The sequence below is a fragment of the Ahaetulla prasina genome, chromosome 5 (assembly GCF_028640845.1).
Source record: "Ahaetulla prasina isolate Xishuangbanna chromosome 5, ASM2864084v1, whole genome shotgun sequence".
Classification (NCBI taxonomy): Eukaryota; Metazoa; Chordata; class Lepidosauria; order Squamata; family Colubridae; genus Ahaetulla; species Ahaetulla prasina.
The window spans coordinates 23,562,029-23,577,395 of record NC_080543.1 but is presented as its reverse complement, the minus strand read 5'-3'; the positions used below and the strand labels follow the sequence as shown (position 1 = coordinate 23,577,395).

Here is a 15,367-nt window from a genome sequence, read left to right as displayed (position 1 = left end):
CAATTGGGACCAGCAACTTACTAAGCAAAAAAAAATCACATGACCAATTATTGGTTTATGACCTTACTTCCCTGAGACTTAATGATTTTGCTTCTCTATTAGCTCTGCTTGTCACAAGGAGGTTACAAAGGACCCAAATGTTGATCAGCTGACTGTGGAATATTGTGATGGCTGTAAATGCAAGGATTGGTTGCAGCGCTTTTTTTAAAAAAAACCCACACCATTATAACTTCAAATGAGGCAGTCGGTATTTACAGTTTATAGTTTTCACTAGATTTCTTCTTCAAAATGGTAAAGAACCTGGAGCCAAAAAAAAGGGAATAAGTGGCAATTGCTGTTCCCTAATCCAGGCAAAGTTCAGAGCAGGGAAGTGAAAAGATAACTTGTTCATCCCAGAAATCAGTCCCTCTTGCAGGGTAAACCGTAAGGACAGCATTCAAAGGACCTGTGGAACTTGAAAAGGCTTGCAAGAAAATTTGCTCGAGTTGTAATCATAAAAACACATGCATGGAACTCTGCATTATGTTGTCTACCATTGCAATCGTTTTTAATTCAACTACTGGAAGCTATCTCGTAACTAGACATCAGTTACAGACCAAGTTGTCTGATCTCTCCCAGACCTTTGAGAAAAAAAGACTTAAAGATCAAATCAAAAATTACTTGGGCTGCTCCCAATAGTCGCCACTGTTAGCCAGTCGTGTCTCTTTTAAATCCACTATTTTATACACTTATTTTAGCTTGCAGCTCTCTGCTTCAAGGTCCAAGTTATACATTGCGGTGATTTCTTGTACACATGGTTGTTGAAATGATAAGCAAGTACTGAAACAAGGAATTCTACAAACACCCTGTGATTAATCCAGATTAAATCTTCTTTTCCTGGATGTGCCTACTCCAGATTATTGGCCTGCTTTATTCTAAACCCAAGACTGGAAACTCTCAGACCATACCATGCCACAAGGAAGTTCAGAATAGAGACAAACAAGACAGGACCCAAAACACACATTTCTTTGCAGACTACATAAACTGAACTCCGACCTGAACTTTGCTTTTTCATGCACCCAGATGTATTCTGGATCCTTCAAGCTCAGCCGAGCAAGGTCCTTCACGGATTTGGTCTGCGTGGCTGAGAAAAGGAGGGTCTGCCGTTTTTTAGGAAGGTTCTCTATAATTGCATTCATGGTATCAGCGAAGCCCATGTCCAGAATTCTATCAGCTTCATCAAGAACTGGAACGAAAAAAGCAAATTGGGGGAAATCAAACTTAAAAAAATTTAGTAGTTAAATAAAACACAGTTGGATGTTTCACATAATGTAGTTGTCAAGGTTCCACATAACAGCTCCATCAAAAGCAGAACTTCAAGGCAGACAGATTCCTCAAAGAACAATTTTACTGGAGATTTCATATTGGCACAAACGGGTGAAAACCGACTCTATAAGTTCCCACGGTTTTCACCTGATTAAAAAGTGAAAGTTCCCCCTTTCCCCAAACAATCGGTCCCATTGTCCAATCAAGGTGCTGGCTGGTTGGCTGGTTATTGTGCTCCTCCTCTCTTGGGCCACACGTTGGAATGTCCTTGGTTCCAACAGGAAACTATTTTGTTTTGGCTACAAAACCCCCATCTAACTATGTTCTCCCTCCCTATCCCTTCTTTGTATTGTGGCAACCCTGAAGCCTCCAAAATGACCCCAGCCCAGTTCATTTCAGAGTTGACAGTAGTTAATTCGGGGGTCCACTACATATCACCCAAATGTGCTGATGTGGTTGTAGACATCTAATATGCCCCATTCCACATGGACATAACACCACACTCTTATGCAGATTTATTGCTGCTCTTAAATCCATGCAACCACCTGCACAATTCTTCTAATTTTAAAACATTAAAACCATTAGGAGTCTTGTACAGGAAGTTTGAACAAGTATATTCTTCCCTTTTCTTCCATTTTTAGAAATATTGTCTACATGCTGTAAATTGCCCAGAGCAACATATATGCATCAGTTCCGTAAGAAGTTTAAGGTTAGAAGGCAGCAGTGTTCTTATTAAGGTTTCAAACAAAGCTCTGAATCAGAATTCACACTGAACAGATCCAGGATTAGAGGCTCCCAACAAATAGTTTATACTTACTCAGCATTTGAAGATTAGAGGCATGGAAATATGAGGTTTCATCCATGTGTTGTAAAAGACGACCAGGAGTACAAATGAGGATGTTCATATTATGGATTTTGCCTGATTCTTGTTTCAAGTCCTGAAAAAGCAGGTTGGTTGAGAATTTAGGATGCGTAGTTTTGCAAAATGCATTCACACAAAGCCACTTTGAACATGGCACATACCAACTCACAGAAAAGATCACATTTTTCTCCAAACATCTTCAATAGCACAGAGATTGACATTTGCCCATAGACACAAAATTATGAAATAACCTCCGGTCTGTGATAATTTCTGTGGGCACAACATCCAATTTGTCCACATACTACTGGCAGAGCACAAACATATATATTTGGAGAAAGAATAATGTTAAAGAAGAAAGTGATTGTACAGTGATTTATGAAATCTGAAATGATCCCAGCTCAGTGAATTATAACTACGCCAAACTTCATAACTCACGATGCTGACAGTGGCTAATGGGAGATGTTTGGCTATGTTGCACAAGGTTCCTGCTTTTACTGAAATCTCAATCTACAGATAAGCAGCACATCACTGGTTGGACGAATTCCTTATTTTAATAATGCATTATAAATAGATTTTGCGGTGTTCTCTTATGCTTATGGGAAAGTGGGGTTTTTCTGCAGTGGCCCTGCTCTTTGGAATATTTTTTATTTATGTGTTTGTTTGTATCTCACCTTTATTATTTTTACAAATAATACAAGGTGAGAACATGTCCAAAACACCTTCCACCGTCTATTTTCCCCACAACAACACTTGGGCTAAGAGTGACTAGCCCAAGGTTACCCACTGGCTTTCATGGCTAAAGCAGGACTAGAATTCACAGTCTCCTGGTTTCCAACCTGGTGCTTCTAGCCTCTGCTGCCTGAGGTGAGATCTGCTACTACTCTTTCAGAAGGGCAACAAAACCTGGCTCTGTCGACTGACTTGGGGTTCTGATGGAGGGGGGAGGGATTTCTATGCTAGAGGTGGCTGGCAGACTAACAGAGAAGTTATCGCCATACCAATCTTGCTTTTTATTCTTATCTGAAATGAATCCTGGAACATAGCCAATACTTTCCTCAACTTATTCAAAAAGAAGGAAAAGCACTGAAAAATTGGATGGATAGGAAGACTGGAGGAATGTGCCAGTTGCAGTAAGTAAAGAAGGATAGATGATAGGAAGATTAATTCCTGTCTCAGGCAGAAGGTCGGACTAGAAGACCTTCAAGGTCCTTTCTCGCCCTATAATTCTATGATTCTAAGATCAGCGGGATATGTCATGCCGGTGATGACTGAGGGAGGAAGAGAAACAGAAAGGGAGAGATCAAAGGTCAGACTAGCTAGTGCCTGACCTGAAATCATTCTGCAGAATTTTGGTTCAACTGTTTGTTCTAAATTGGGGAGGGGAGGTTCATACGTATCCTTAGCATGCATTTAAATCCACTGTGCCTAGAAACATCACTCAAATATTCTAACTGTCCCTGAACGATTCAATTCAAATCCTTATTGTCAATGCACGACATATGTACAATGAGATTGGTTGAGCTCCCTCAGTGCACCCCCCCCCAACACAATACAACTCATAGTGAAGACAGAAAATCCCTAACCCAATAAATCATATTAACAAAACACCCAGTCCCATTGCACCAATTGTTTAAAAAAATGATTTAAACAATTTAAATCATTTAAATTTAAATTGCTTAAATTTAAAGGAAGGGCCTACCTTTCCACCAATGATCAAACCAGCAGAAAATTCATGATTCTTCCCCACTTTACGCAGGACCTCAAATGTCTGGTAAGCCAATTCTCTGGTAGGAGATATTATCAAAACGCCCAGTTCATCCATGGCAGTCCACTGCTGTCGGTATAAAATTTCTAGAGCCTGAAGAGTTAAAAAGTACTTGTTAGAAAGTCTATCACATGTTCTCCTGGAGTATACTTTTTCAATATTAACCTATAACCGGTTACAACGTTCCTTTCTAAAGCAAACCTTTGAAGCAATAATTCACTTCAAATATCTCCATGGTGAAACTCTCCTTTGCAAGCAACAGGGCTCCTGATTTCTAAAAAGCTCTGTAGCCACATCACTTTGCTTGCGCAAAGGGGCTTCAGCACATGAACAAGGCATCCATAGGTATCTTATTTCCAACTAAGAGATTTTTAAGACATGCTTCTTGTGCACTAAAAAACTCATCAAATAAAATGGCATTGCTCCTGCAGCTTGGCAAGGCAGAACGTATCATTTGCCCAGTTCAGTCTTTTCTCGAAGGAAAATGCACCTGCCTGTCAATTGCAAATTTTTGTGTCTTTGTTTTTGTCGAATGTATGTGGGCTCACAAAAATCTCACAAATAACTACTCTGGGCAGCATAAAAGATTTAATTAAAAAAAACTGACTTATGACCTCCATTTTGGTCATAAGTCATTGCGGTTTAAGTTGAGTCATCATGTGACCGGACTCTATTTTATGACCATTTTTATGGCAGGCATTAAGCAAGTCACTGAAGTTAAGTGAATGATGCACTTCTTAAAACAAATCACATGATTATCAGTCCAAATCCATCTTATCCAACGGGCATCTTTTTTTGCTGGAAAACAGCAAAAGTCATGTGCCTGGTAGATGCTGCAACTGGTCGTTAATGCAAGCTGGCTGCCAAGCACATGAAATATGATCACATGACCAAGGGGGGGGGGCGGTGGAACAGCAGCCATTACTTCAAAGATAGGTCCTAAATAATTTTTTTCAAGCTCACTGTAACTTCAACAGTCATTAAGTGACCAGTTGTAAGTCAAGGACCACCTGTATATAAGAATAGTCATGGTTAAAACAGATAAAATAGTAACAGACAGTAAACCTTAACCTCAATATTTCACTAGTTCCCTTGGGCATCCTGATGACAAAGTCAACTCTTAAGGATATTCTGAGACATTAACAGGAATGGAGTTAGCTTCACTCTGGGAATAAGGAGTGAGGATGTTTCATAAGGTAGACATCATGGCTAAGAAGACCCATTTCCTGGGACCGGGTATAGCTCCCTAGCACACCAAACTCACCGCATGTCTACAAGATCTCCTCTCTACATAATCTGATGGGACGGGCAGTCCCTCAGATAAGCTATTTCCATGCCATTATAGGCTTTAAAGGCTAAAACCAGCATCTTGATTTGGTCCTGGAAATAAACTGGGAACCAATGGAGCTTGTGGAGCATAGGTGTAACATGTGCTGTTTTAGAAACACGTAAAACTTGCCCATGTCACTGTTTTCTGCACCAGCTGAAGGGTCTGAAATTTTTCAAGGGTAGGCCCATGTGGAGTGCATTGCTGTAGTCCAAGCAGGTGATTATTAGGGCATTGCTGTAATCCAATCAGGAGATTATTAGAACCCTGTTGGTGCAGTGATTAAAATTGCAAGCAAACTCTGCCCACACCCTGGAGTTTGATTCTGACAGTGCTCAAGGTTGACTCAGCCTTTATTCCTTAGATTGTTGGGGGCAATGCTTCTACATTTTAAATTGCCCAGAGAGTGCTATAAAGTGCTGTAGGGCAGTATATATGCCTACATGCTATTGGTATTGTTATTTGAGTAAAGTTTTCTGTTAAAACAACCTCCCCCAACTCTGAGGTACACTGGATTGTAACTTCCATAATTGTGCTGCCTAGCCTAATTCACAACCACAGATCCCGCAGTCCAGAAGTCTAGAATAGCTGGATAACTAGCCCTCCTTATCCTAGGCCCGTAATGGAGAACCTACGGCACGTATGCCCAAAGTGGCACATGAAGCCATGTAGCCCGGCATGAGTGGCCTTGCCTGTTTGTCTTCTGGGTTTCTGGCACGCACATGCGCACGATGATCAGCTCTCCTTCACGCACACAGTAGTGCCGAAAACCGGTGTGGCATGCGCAGCGGCCAGCTGATCGTTGGGTGCGCATGCAAGCTAGAACCCGGAAGTTTGGCTTTCCCGGAGTGCAATCCCTTCGCATGCACAGCAGTGCCGAAAACCGGCCTGCGCATGCACGCTGGCCAGCTGATCATCAGGCATGCATGCGCAGTACAATCTGGAAGTTTGGCTTTTCCAGAGCGCGGCCCCGACGAGCGCACATGCACATGACATTTCCATGCCAAGGTTCGCCATCACTGTCCTAGGCCAAGATAATGAATCCTTCAGTGGCACCTAACTCATCCATTAATAGAAAAAGGATATATATTAGCTTATATGATGAGCTAATCATATATTTCCCTACTTACAGGTACAATGAAAGCCAAGGTTTTGCCGGATCCTGTCTTGGCAGCTCCCAGAACATCTTTACCCTGTAAAGCCAAACCTATGGTCTGCTTCTGGATTTCAGTCACCATGCGATATTGAGCTTCCTGTAAGCCTGATGATACACAGAAGACAAAGAATCAGTTTCAGAATGCAATAAATAGAACTGTATTCAATTTGAGGACATTTTTATCCTTCAGTATTCCATTCCTACCTTTCAGAGTTTTCCTGGATATTGGGAAATCAGAAAATCTTGTAACTTCATTTGTATTTATCTATATTGGGGGAAAAATAAAACAGATCATTAAATTTTCAAATACTAAAGAACCTGAGCATTTCTGCAAATTAGCATTATTTATTAAGCATCCCATTGCAAAAGGGAATATTTTATTCATTTTCCTCTCGGGTTTGTTCTGTAGCACTAATATAATCTTTCACTGCTTTTGATGAAGTTTCAAGTATAATTTCTGTGCCTCTCCTTTGCCATTATGATTACTATTCAATACTGGTATAATTTAATTAAACAGATTTATAACACACTTGTGTTTATTCAAAAATAAATGTTCCAATAGGAGCCCCATAGGACTTTCTTCCAAATAAATCTCTAAAAGATTACAGCCATCTCCACATACTTGCAGTGTGAAGTTTTCTATACAGACAGTCCTTCACATACAACACTTCACTTACTGACTCCTCAAAGTTACAGTGAAAAAAGTGACTTATGACCATTTTTCACACTAACGACCATTGTAGCAAAATTTGGACACTTGGTAAATGGTTCATATTTATGACGGTTGCAGTGCCCCAGTCATGTGATTTTACCTTCTGCAACCTTCTGACAAGCAAAATCAATGGGGAAGCCAGATTCACTTAACAACTGTGGCAAGAAAGGTCATAAAACGGGGCTCAATTGTGGTCATAAATCAAGAACTACCTGTAAAAAAAAGAGGAATTAATGGAATCTTATATTTCCACTAGGACTCTAAGGCAACTAGAAAAACCAGGAATATCATATTTAATGTTTTTTTTTAATCACATTTTTAGTCCAAACAGCAAGTTCCTATTATTTCTATTTGCCATACATTTCCCTCAACATCATGGTGCATTAAAGGTGCTGGTTGGCACTGCAAAAGCTCAGATTCTAGTCTACCCTCAGCCATAAGAGCTCACTAGATGACTCTGGACCATTCCATCCGTCTTCCGTCCAGCGTCTGTTCAAAACTCAAGAAAGAAAACTCCCCAACATAGAAGAGGTACTAAGTTTGAAATAATAGCAAGCAAGCAATAAAAGCAAGGCAAGATCTGAATCAAAACGCGCAAAAGTTACCTTGTGAAAGTCACCCCAAATCCCTCCACCCAGGGTCCAGCACTAAGAGCTCCAATCAACGTCCAGAATGATATTCTGGGAAAGCTCCTCTATAGGTATTTCTCACATCTGGAGTCTCAGGAGAGTTGGCCTTGACAGAGTGTAAACAATTCCACTCAGCAGTGCCATAATTCACGAGTGCAAACCTCCCTTCCAATTCTCATGGGACTATTACACACCAGCTCACTTTCCCAACACAAATGCCCATGCACCCATCTCCATTTTCATAGCTGCCGAGAACAAGCAAACTTCAGAAAGCCATGCTGGAGATCGGGCAGGGGAAGGTAGAAGGAAGGTGTATGTGAGCTCCACTGGAGTCCTGAATTAAGAGCAGGACATAAATCTAACAAACAAATAACCATATGTTCCAACAATGATGTTATTTAAAAAAAGGGAGTGAACATCTCAGGAGATATTTGGCTAATACTTGCTTCACCAGCACCTAAATGAAAAGAAGACTTGAAGATGATGCGCTGATGATGATACCTAGTTTGTGTAATGAAACATCTGCGGGTAAACTATCAAACTAGAAAAATCCAAGGACCCCCCCCCCATTTCGATCTTGAGCTACAAATATTCTCCCTTACTTGACCTAGTCAGACCAGCAGAAAGAAAAAAGAGAGAAATGTCAACAAGGAGGGGTAGAAAATCACTGCCCTTCCTCATGGCTTGGAAAGAGATAAAAATTGACGGCCAAAGACAACTGGAGCCTATTCAAACAGCAGTGCTGAACTGGCCATCACACCCACTGATCCTTATTTTTGGACAGATTTTGCTTGCTTGGCTGGACAAGAAAGACTGAATGAGAAACAGCCTTGCTTGATTCTATTGAGAAGAGGTGGGCAACTTGTCCTCAGGCCATATGTGACTCTTGGACTTATTTCAAAGTCTCCAAGCCAAGGACCAGCTGGTCCCTCTGACAAGAGCACTCAGGATGTTGATTTATGGTTATTTACAGAAAGGGAAACAAGGTGGGTGAGAAAGAGAATGGACATCCCCACCCACTGCTTAGCATCAGTGCCAACAGAGAAGCTCTGAGGGAATAGACTCAAAACAGAAAAAAAATGTTGGTTGCTGTTGCTGTACAGTAACACTGGAAAATCTACATTGAACTTCTGACAGCCCCTATAATTTTTTCCCCATTTCTCAAGCCCTCCTTTTCCCCATTAGGTGCAACCCACTCACTTTAGTCCATGTGCAGCTCTCCAAAATGAGATGCAAGAACAGGGCTGTACTTATTATCTCTTTCCACTTATTACTATAACCATGTTGCTTATATATTTCAATTTATATTGTTTTTATTTATTTCCTAGTACAATTTGATAGCTTATTAGTAACCTTGACTATCACTTAAGTGTTGTATCTTTTTATTCTTGATGAATGTATTTTATTCTCCTTATGCACACTGAAAGCATATACACCAAAGGCAAATTCCTTGTGTGTCCAACCACACTTGGCCAAGAAAGAATTCTATTCTATTCTATTCTATTCTGAACAAGAAAGCAATGCCATCTCCACATATTTCAACCTATTTTTCCCAAATAAGAATCTAATGTCCGATACTTGTTTGCCTAACTAAAGAGACAAAAACTGATTACAGGTAGGCTGTACTTAGAATCTGTAATAAAAAACAAATATATACCCTCACAGCATATTTACCTAAACATTTCCACTTCAGATCTAATATACATATAAATTAAGATTCCATGTTATAGGCTTATCAGCTTAAAGCATTTTTCTGCTGACTCAAACTTTCATCACTGGTACACAGCAGAGCCCTCAAAATGCCAGTTACATATAGACTTAATTTTGAAGGCACCTGAAATAATTTTCGCCTTCAAAGAGGGGCTCTGAAGAGAAAAAAAAATCTATTAACATTAAACAAATATGAAATTATGTTCCTCTTGTACATAGGATTCAAGTAGGATGCTTTTGGCAGATGTAAAAAGTTACCTGGAATTTTAGGCTTTATGATTACCTTTTAAGTAAAGGTAATATTAATATTAGCATGGCATCCACGTCTCCTTTTGAAGTTGAGGAAACAATTTTCCTTTCGGAAAAGCCATTTCTTTATTTTTTTTTTACATGTAAAAATTGACCTTTTCATAAACTAAATAGCAAGGCCATGTTTTGGAGTCCTTGAGAGTTGCAAGTGATAAAGAAACAAGCCAGATGGGAAAGGAGAAGATGTAATAAGGGTGTCTGTCTTTCCTTGTGTCTCATCAATGTCTTTATTATTGCTTTCTGACACTACATAGACTAAATGTATAATTTGTTTCTGTATCCTATATAAAGACTTGAAACACACACACACACACACACACACACACACACACTTTTTCCACTTTTCCTGAAGTACATGTGATTTATTCTGTTGCAAAATTAGTGTGATTTTCCCAAATTCATACCCCAGGAGGATTCTTTTCAGTTCTACACCAGCCTGGGTGCTTGAGTTTTAAAGAAAACAAGAGAAAACTCCTGAAAATACCATGAAGAGCCAAGAAAATAAACAAGCACATCATTAAACAAATCAATTCACACTTCTCACTCAAGGCGCAAATGTCCAGGCTCAAATTATCCTATTTCAGAAGCTTGATTTGAAGGCCTAGCTCTCTAGAGAAAACTCTAATGCTGGAAGGAAAGAGAAGAGAACAACCAAAAGCAAAGTGGATGGACTCAGTTACCATGGTGATGAGTGCACCATTGGAAGACCAGCTTCAGGACAGATCATCATGAAGAAAAATCTATGTGGTTGACTTGATGACAACAACATGATGACACATAATCCACCAAACAATAGTTTAATAGACATGATTCCCAGATTGCGAGGTGGGGAAGTATTTCATAAGTGATAAAAAAGTATTTTCAGTGAGAGACATCTAGCACAGGACCCAGCAAAATCTTACTTCTTATCATACAAACATAAGAATCAGAGGAAAATCTGGGCACAAAAAGATGCCTGACATTTATTTATTTATTTTTATTTATTTAATTTTGTCATAACAATATACACAAGCAGCACACAAAAAGATTATATAATATGTAAACATATATATGATGTATAAGGAAGTATAAGCATATATATATGGAAAGAAACAATAGGACAGGAACGGTAGGCACGTTTGTGCTCTTATGCACGCCCCTTAAAGTCCTCTTAGGAATGGGACATGAATGAAGACATGCTTCCTTGCGCTTTAGCATATTGGATGAATCAAGCCAACATAATTCATCAATATGCCTTATGGCTTACCGCCTTTGGTTACCTCAGCTAATGGTGATATATTCAATAAACTCTGTTGTTGTTGTTGTTGTTGTTCAATCACTAAGTTGTTCCAATACTTTGCAACCCCATGGATATAGCATGCTGCCATGCCAAGCCCCCCTGCCCTCCCTCCACTGGCTCCCTGAGTCTGCCCAAATTCATGTTCATTGTGTTGATGACACTATGTAACCATCTCATCTTCTGCCATCACCTTCTCCTTTCACCTTCAATCTTTCCCAACATCAGGGTCTTTCACAGTGAGTCCTCTCTTCTCATTTGATGGCCAAACTATTTGAACTTCAGTATCTGTCCTTCCAAGAGCAGTCAGAGTTTATTTCCTAAAGGCAATAAACTAAGCCATAACTTAGCTCTATGTGTGAACCAGATCAGAGTGTCCTGCTGAATCAAATCAAAGGAGCATCCTATTTCTTTATTGGAGACCAATCAGATACCTCTGGGAAATTCATATGCAGGATAGAATCACCAATAAGCTCTTCCCACCCATGTGCTATACCAGGGGTGTCCAAAGTTTTTTGAGTGAGGGCCAAATACAGAAAAATAAGCAAAGGCCTGGGCCACGGGGGATGATTTTTTTGTACCAGTTCTTTGGGCGTGGCTTATTTTGGGGTGTGGCTTGGTGGTCATGTGACTGGTGGGCGTGGCTAACTGCTCATGTGACTGAGTGGATGTGGCTATGGGCATAGAAACTACTCAGAGGGCAAAAAAAGTAATTTTTGACCAGTCCTCACACTTATGACCATCCTCACATTTATGCCCATTGCAGCATTTTTAACAACCATATCACTCATTTCACAACTGCTTCTCTTCACCACGGTTACAAGATAGGGTGCAAAATGTAAAGATAGTTGTAGGTGTGAGGAGCACTCAAAGTGTGAGAACCTGTCAGAAATCACTTTTTCAGCCGTCTGGGTAGTCCCTATGCACAGTTTATGAATATGTTTCATATTCATTCATCTTGGCCAGGGTGTCCAAACTTGGTCCCTTAAGACTTGTGGTCAAAGCTGGCTGAGGAACTCTGGGAATTGAAGTCCACAAGTCTTAAAGAGACCAAGTTTGGACACCCCTGATCTTGGCTTTTGTTTTGTATTTGGTATGAACTTGAAACTCCCTTCGTTATTCCCTGCCCAAGGGGTGGAGGCGCGAGGAGCCTCACCAGGCGGCCCGAGGAAGGCGAGGCTAGAACTGCTGGGGTCGGGCACGGCCAGCAGCCACTTTCCCGCTTGCCACTGCCTCCTCCGCCCCCTCCCTTCGTTATTCCATGCCCAAGGGGTGGAGGCGCGAGGAGCCTCACCAGGCAGCCCGAGGAAGGCGAGGATAGAACTGCTGGGGTCGGGCACGGCCAGCAGCCACTTTCCCGCTTGCCGCCGCCTCACCTGTTTCTCGATGGCTGTCACTGCCGCCACGCGTGTCCGACATGGGGAGGCGCGAGGAGCCTCGCCAGGCGGCCCGAGGAAGGCGAGGGTAGAACTGCTGGGGTCAGGCACGGCCAGCAGCCTCTTTCCCGCTCACCGCCTCCTCCGCCCCCTCCCTTCATTATTCCCCGCCCATGGGGAGGAGCCGCGAGCCTCGCAGCACGAAAAGGGCCATATTAAATTATACTTTCAAAATTTGCTGCGGGCCAATAAAAACTGACCCGCGGGCCGCAGTTGGCCCGCGGGCCGTAGTTTGGACACCCCTGTGCTATACCAACTTATTCAGATTACAAAACTTTTCTGACTAGAGAAAAATAGCTTGGAGTCATCGCAACCGCCTTTGCACACATTAGCCTAATCAACAGCCTTGGCATATATTAGCCTTTAAAATTGTGCCATCACCAAATATTGATGCAGTTTAGCCAAGTCCACTGCTAGGCCTACTGACTAATACAACCACCTAGTTCTCCTACAGAAGAGAACAGCTGTCATAAATTGATATCTCACTATTGTCAATATTTCAGCCAACCATGCCATTCCCTTTCCCCCTAATATCTACCAAATCTAAAGGAGAGGTATTTTTGAAGGTTCTAGCTTATTAATCTGTGTCTTCTAGAACAAAGGGCACATGTCACATTCCATAAATGGTCATATCTGACCATGATAGGCAAGCCTGTTTAAATGCTTATTTAAGGAATAGTTGACAAATCTACAAGCAAAAAACAATGCAACCCCTCACCCAACAATCCCAAGGATGTGCTACCTATCCAAAACCTGGATGAGGAATCTCTGTTTTCATTATGTCATTTAAAATCAACCAGTAGGATGGTGGGGGAGGGTGTCCACACCTCTCCAGGTAGGAAGCTATATCATTGCAAATCATTTCCTTTAATTTTAAGGCTAATTAAAAGTCCAGCTGGATACAAGTTCTTTCTGGAACATGTACATTTGGAAGATTCCATCATGCCTTTCATAGATGGCAATATAAATTCAATAAATAAATAAATAAATAAATCCTATACCCTTTAAAGCAATCTTATGCCACCTGTGTGTCACATGGCATGAACTTTCAGTCCAATTTATTAAAGCTCTAATCTGACATCTGTACAGGAGCTTCAAATAGTATATACAGGTAGTTCTCGACTTACAAGTTCATTTAGTGACCGTTCAGTTAAAAAGTGAAAAAAGTTACTTATGACCATATTTCACACATAAGTGCATACTTACAGGGATGCACGTTGCAGCATCCCCATGGTCACATGACCAAGATTTGGATGCTTGGCAACTGATTCATATTTATGATGGATGCAGTGTCCTGGAATCATGGAATCACCTTTTGCAACCTTCTGACAGGCAAAGTCAAGAGGCAAGCCAGATTCATTTAACAACCATGTTATTAATTTAATAACTGCAGTGATTCATTTAACAAATTAGAAAGAAAAATTGTAAAATGGGGTAAAACTCACTTAGCATTAATTTTGGGCTCAATTATGGGCATAAGTTGAGAACCATCTGTATAACGTATTTTTTCCCCAAAATGACAACCTGCAAAGTTTATTACAGATGAATCCCTTAATCCAGGGGTCTCCAACCTTGGCCATTTTAAGCCTGCCAGACTTCAGCTCCCAGAATTCCAAAGCCAGCAAAGCAAAGTAAAGCTGGCTGGGGAATTCTGGGAGTTGAAGTCCACCAGGCTTAAAGTGGCCACGGTTGGAGGCCCCTGTCTTAATCGGTCACTTACTTGGGCAGATAGTTGGGAATTCCCTCCTCCTTATTCCCTCCACAACCAATAGTAATGTGGTTCTCTCGCCACAAGCTTTTTTTCAACCTGGAATATCCAAATTAGTGATACCTAGTAATATGTTGGAGAGAGGCACTCTGTGTACACTCTAGGACAGGAGTCTCCAACCTTGGCAACTGTAAGCCTAGTGGACTTCAACTCCCAGAATTCCCCAGCCAGCAAAGCTCACCCACTGGAGAATTGTGGGAGTTGAAGTCCACTAGGCTTAAAGTTGCCAAGGTTGGAGACTCCTGTCCTACAGTGTACACAGAGTGCCTCTCTCCAACATATTACTAGGTATCACTTAATTTGGATAGTTGGCTGGGGAATTCTGGGAGTTGAAGTCCGCCAGGCTTAAAGTTGCCAAGATTGGAGACCCTTGCTCTAGGCCAACTTTTTTTTTTTAAATTGCTGGATCCTTTAGTTCTAAAGTGGATCTGGGAGATAAAAGCAATCCAAGGACAAGGCAATCTCTGCCAACCAGGCACAGGCAGTGGAACAAAGCGGATCTTGGTTTCTGCGGCTGGGACAAGCGGTCCCGAGAGGGCTACTGCCCCGCATGCCTTCTCACCTCCGAGTAGCGCCTTTCCAAAGCGGCGATCGACTCCCTCTCCACTTCCCACGCCGGTTTCTTTTGTTTGCGCCGTTGCCGCAGCTTGTCTTTGCGCTTGGCGTATCTGTTCTTCCAGCGCTCGAAGCTGCGCACCGTGTCGGCGCCCGATCCCGACGCGACACTCCGGCTCTCTTCCATTCTCCCTTGGTGGAATTGAGGATCAGAACACGCTGCCAAAGGAAAGAACGCGCCGCAAAAAGGAGCCGGGCGCATAGAGATGACATCACGGGCAAAGCTCCTCCCTCCTGGAGGAGGCGGGGGGAATCCCTCTCAGTTCCTGCTCTGAGCTGAAAGATGAAAGCTCAGCCGACGAGCTCCCTGCTGGATCGTTCCCTATTGGCTGCGCGCCTTGCCTTTTTATACTATCAAGAATAACATTAATAACATCTGCCTATTATTGTACACATTATTATTATTGTCTTGCATTATTTGTTCAGTGTTTGCGCGACTTTTTGCTTCATTCCCCAACTGAAACTTTTTTTAATCAAAAAGTCCTTTTTATGAACGT

The 15,367-nt window shown here is 41.6% G+C and overlaps 1 protein-coding gene across 2 annotated transcripts in view; it reads right to left on the bottom strand.

Annotated features, from left to right (window-relative positions):
* Positions 1–15,063, bottom strand: part of DDX10 (DEAD-box helicase 10) — a 175,604-nt gene extending 160,541 nt beyond the window's left edge. The window contains exons 1-6 of one of the 2 annotated variants that reach the window (XM_058185011.1): positions 14,818–15,063; positions 6,620–6,680; positions 6,390–6,520; positions 3,867–4,025; positions 2,123–2,243; positions 1,036–1,225 (exon numbers count right to left, since the gene is read on the bottom strand). In XM_058185011.1, coding sequence (XP_058040994.1) covers positions 1,036–1,225; positions 2,123–2,243; positions 3,867–4,025; positions 6,390–6,520; positions 6,620–6,680; positions 14,818–14,997 — 842 coding nt within the window. In that variant the 5' untranslated portion in view covers positions 14,998–15,063. The remainder of the gene's footprint in view (positions 1–1,035; positions 1,226–2,122; positions 2,244–3,866; positions 4,026–6,389; positions 6,521–6,619; positions 6,681–14,817) is intronic. The other variant, XM_058185010.1, reaches the window with a different exon arrangement.
* Between the last annotated feature and the right edge of the window lie 304 nt (positions 15,064–15,367).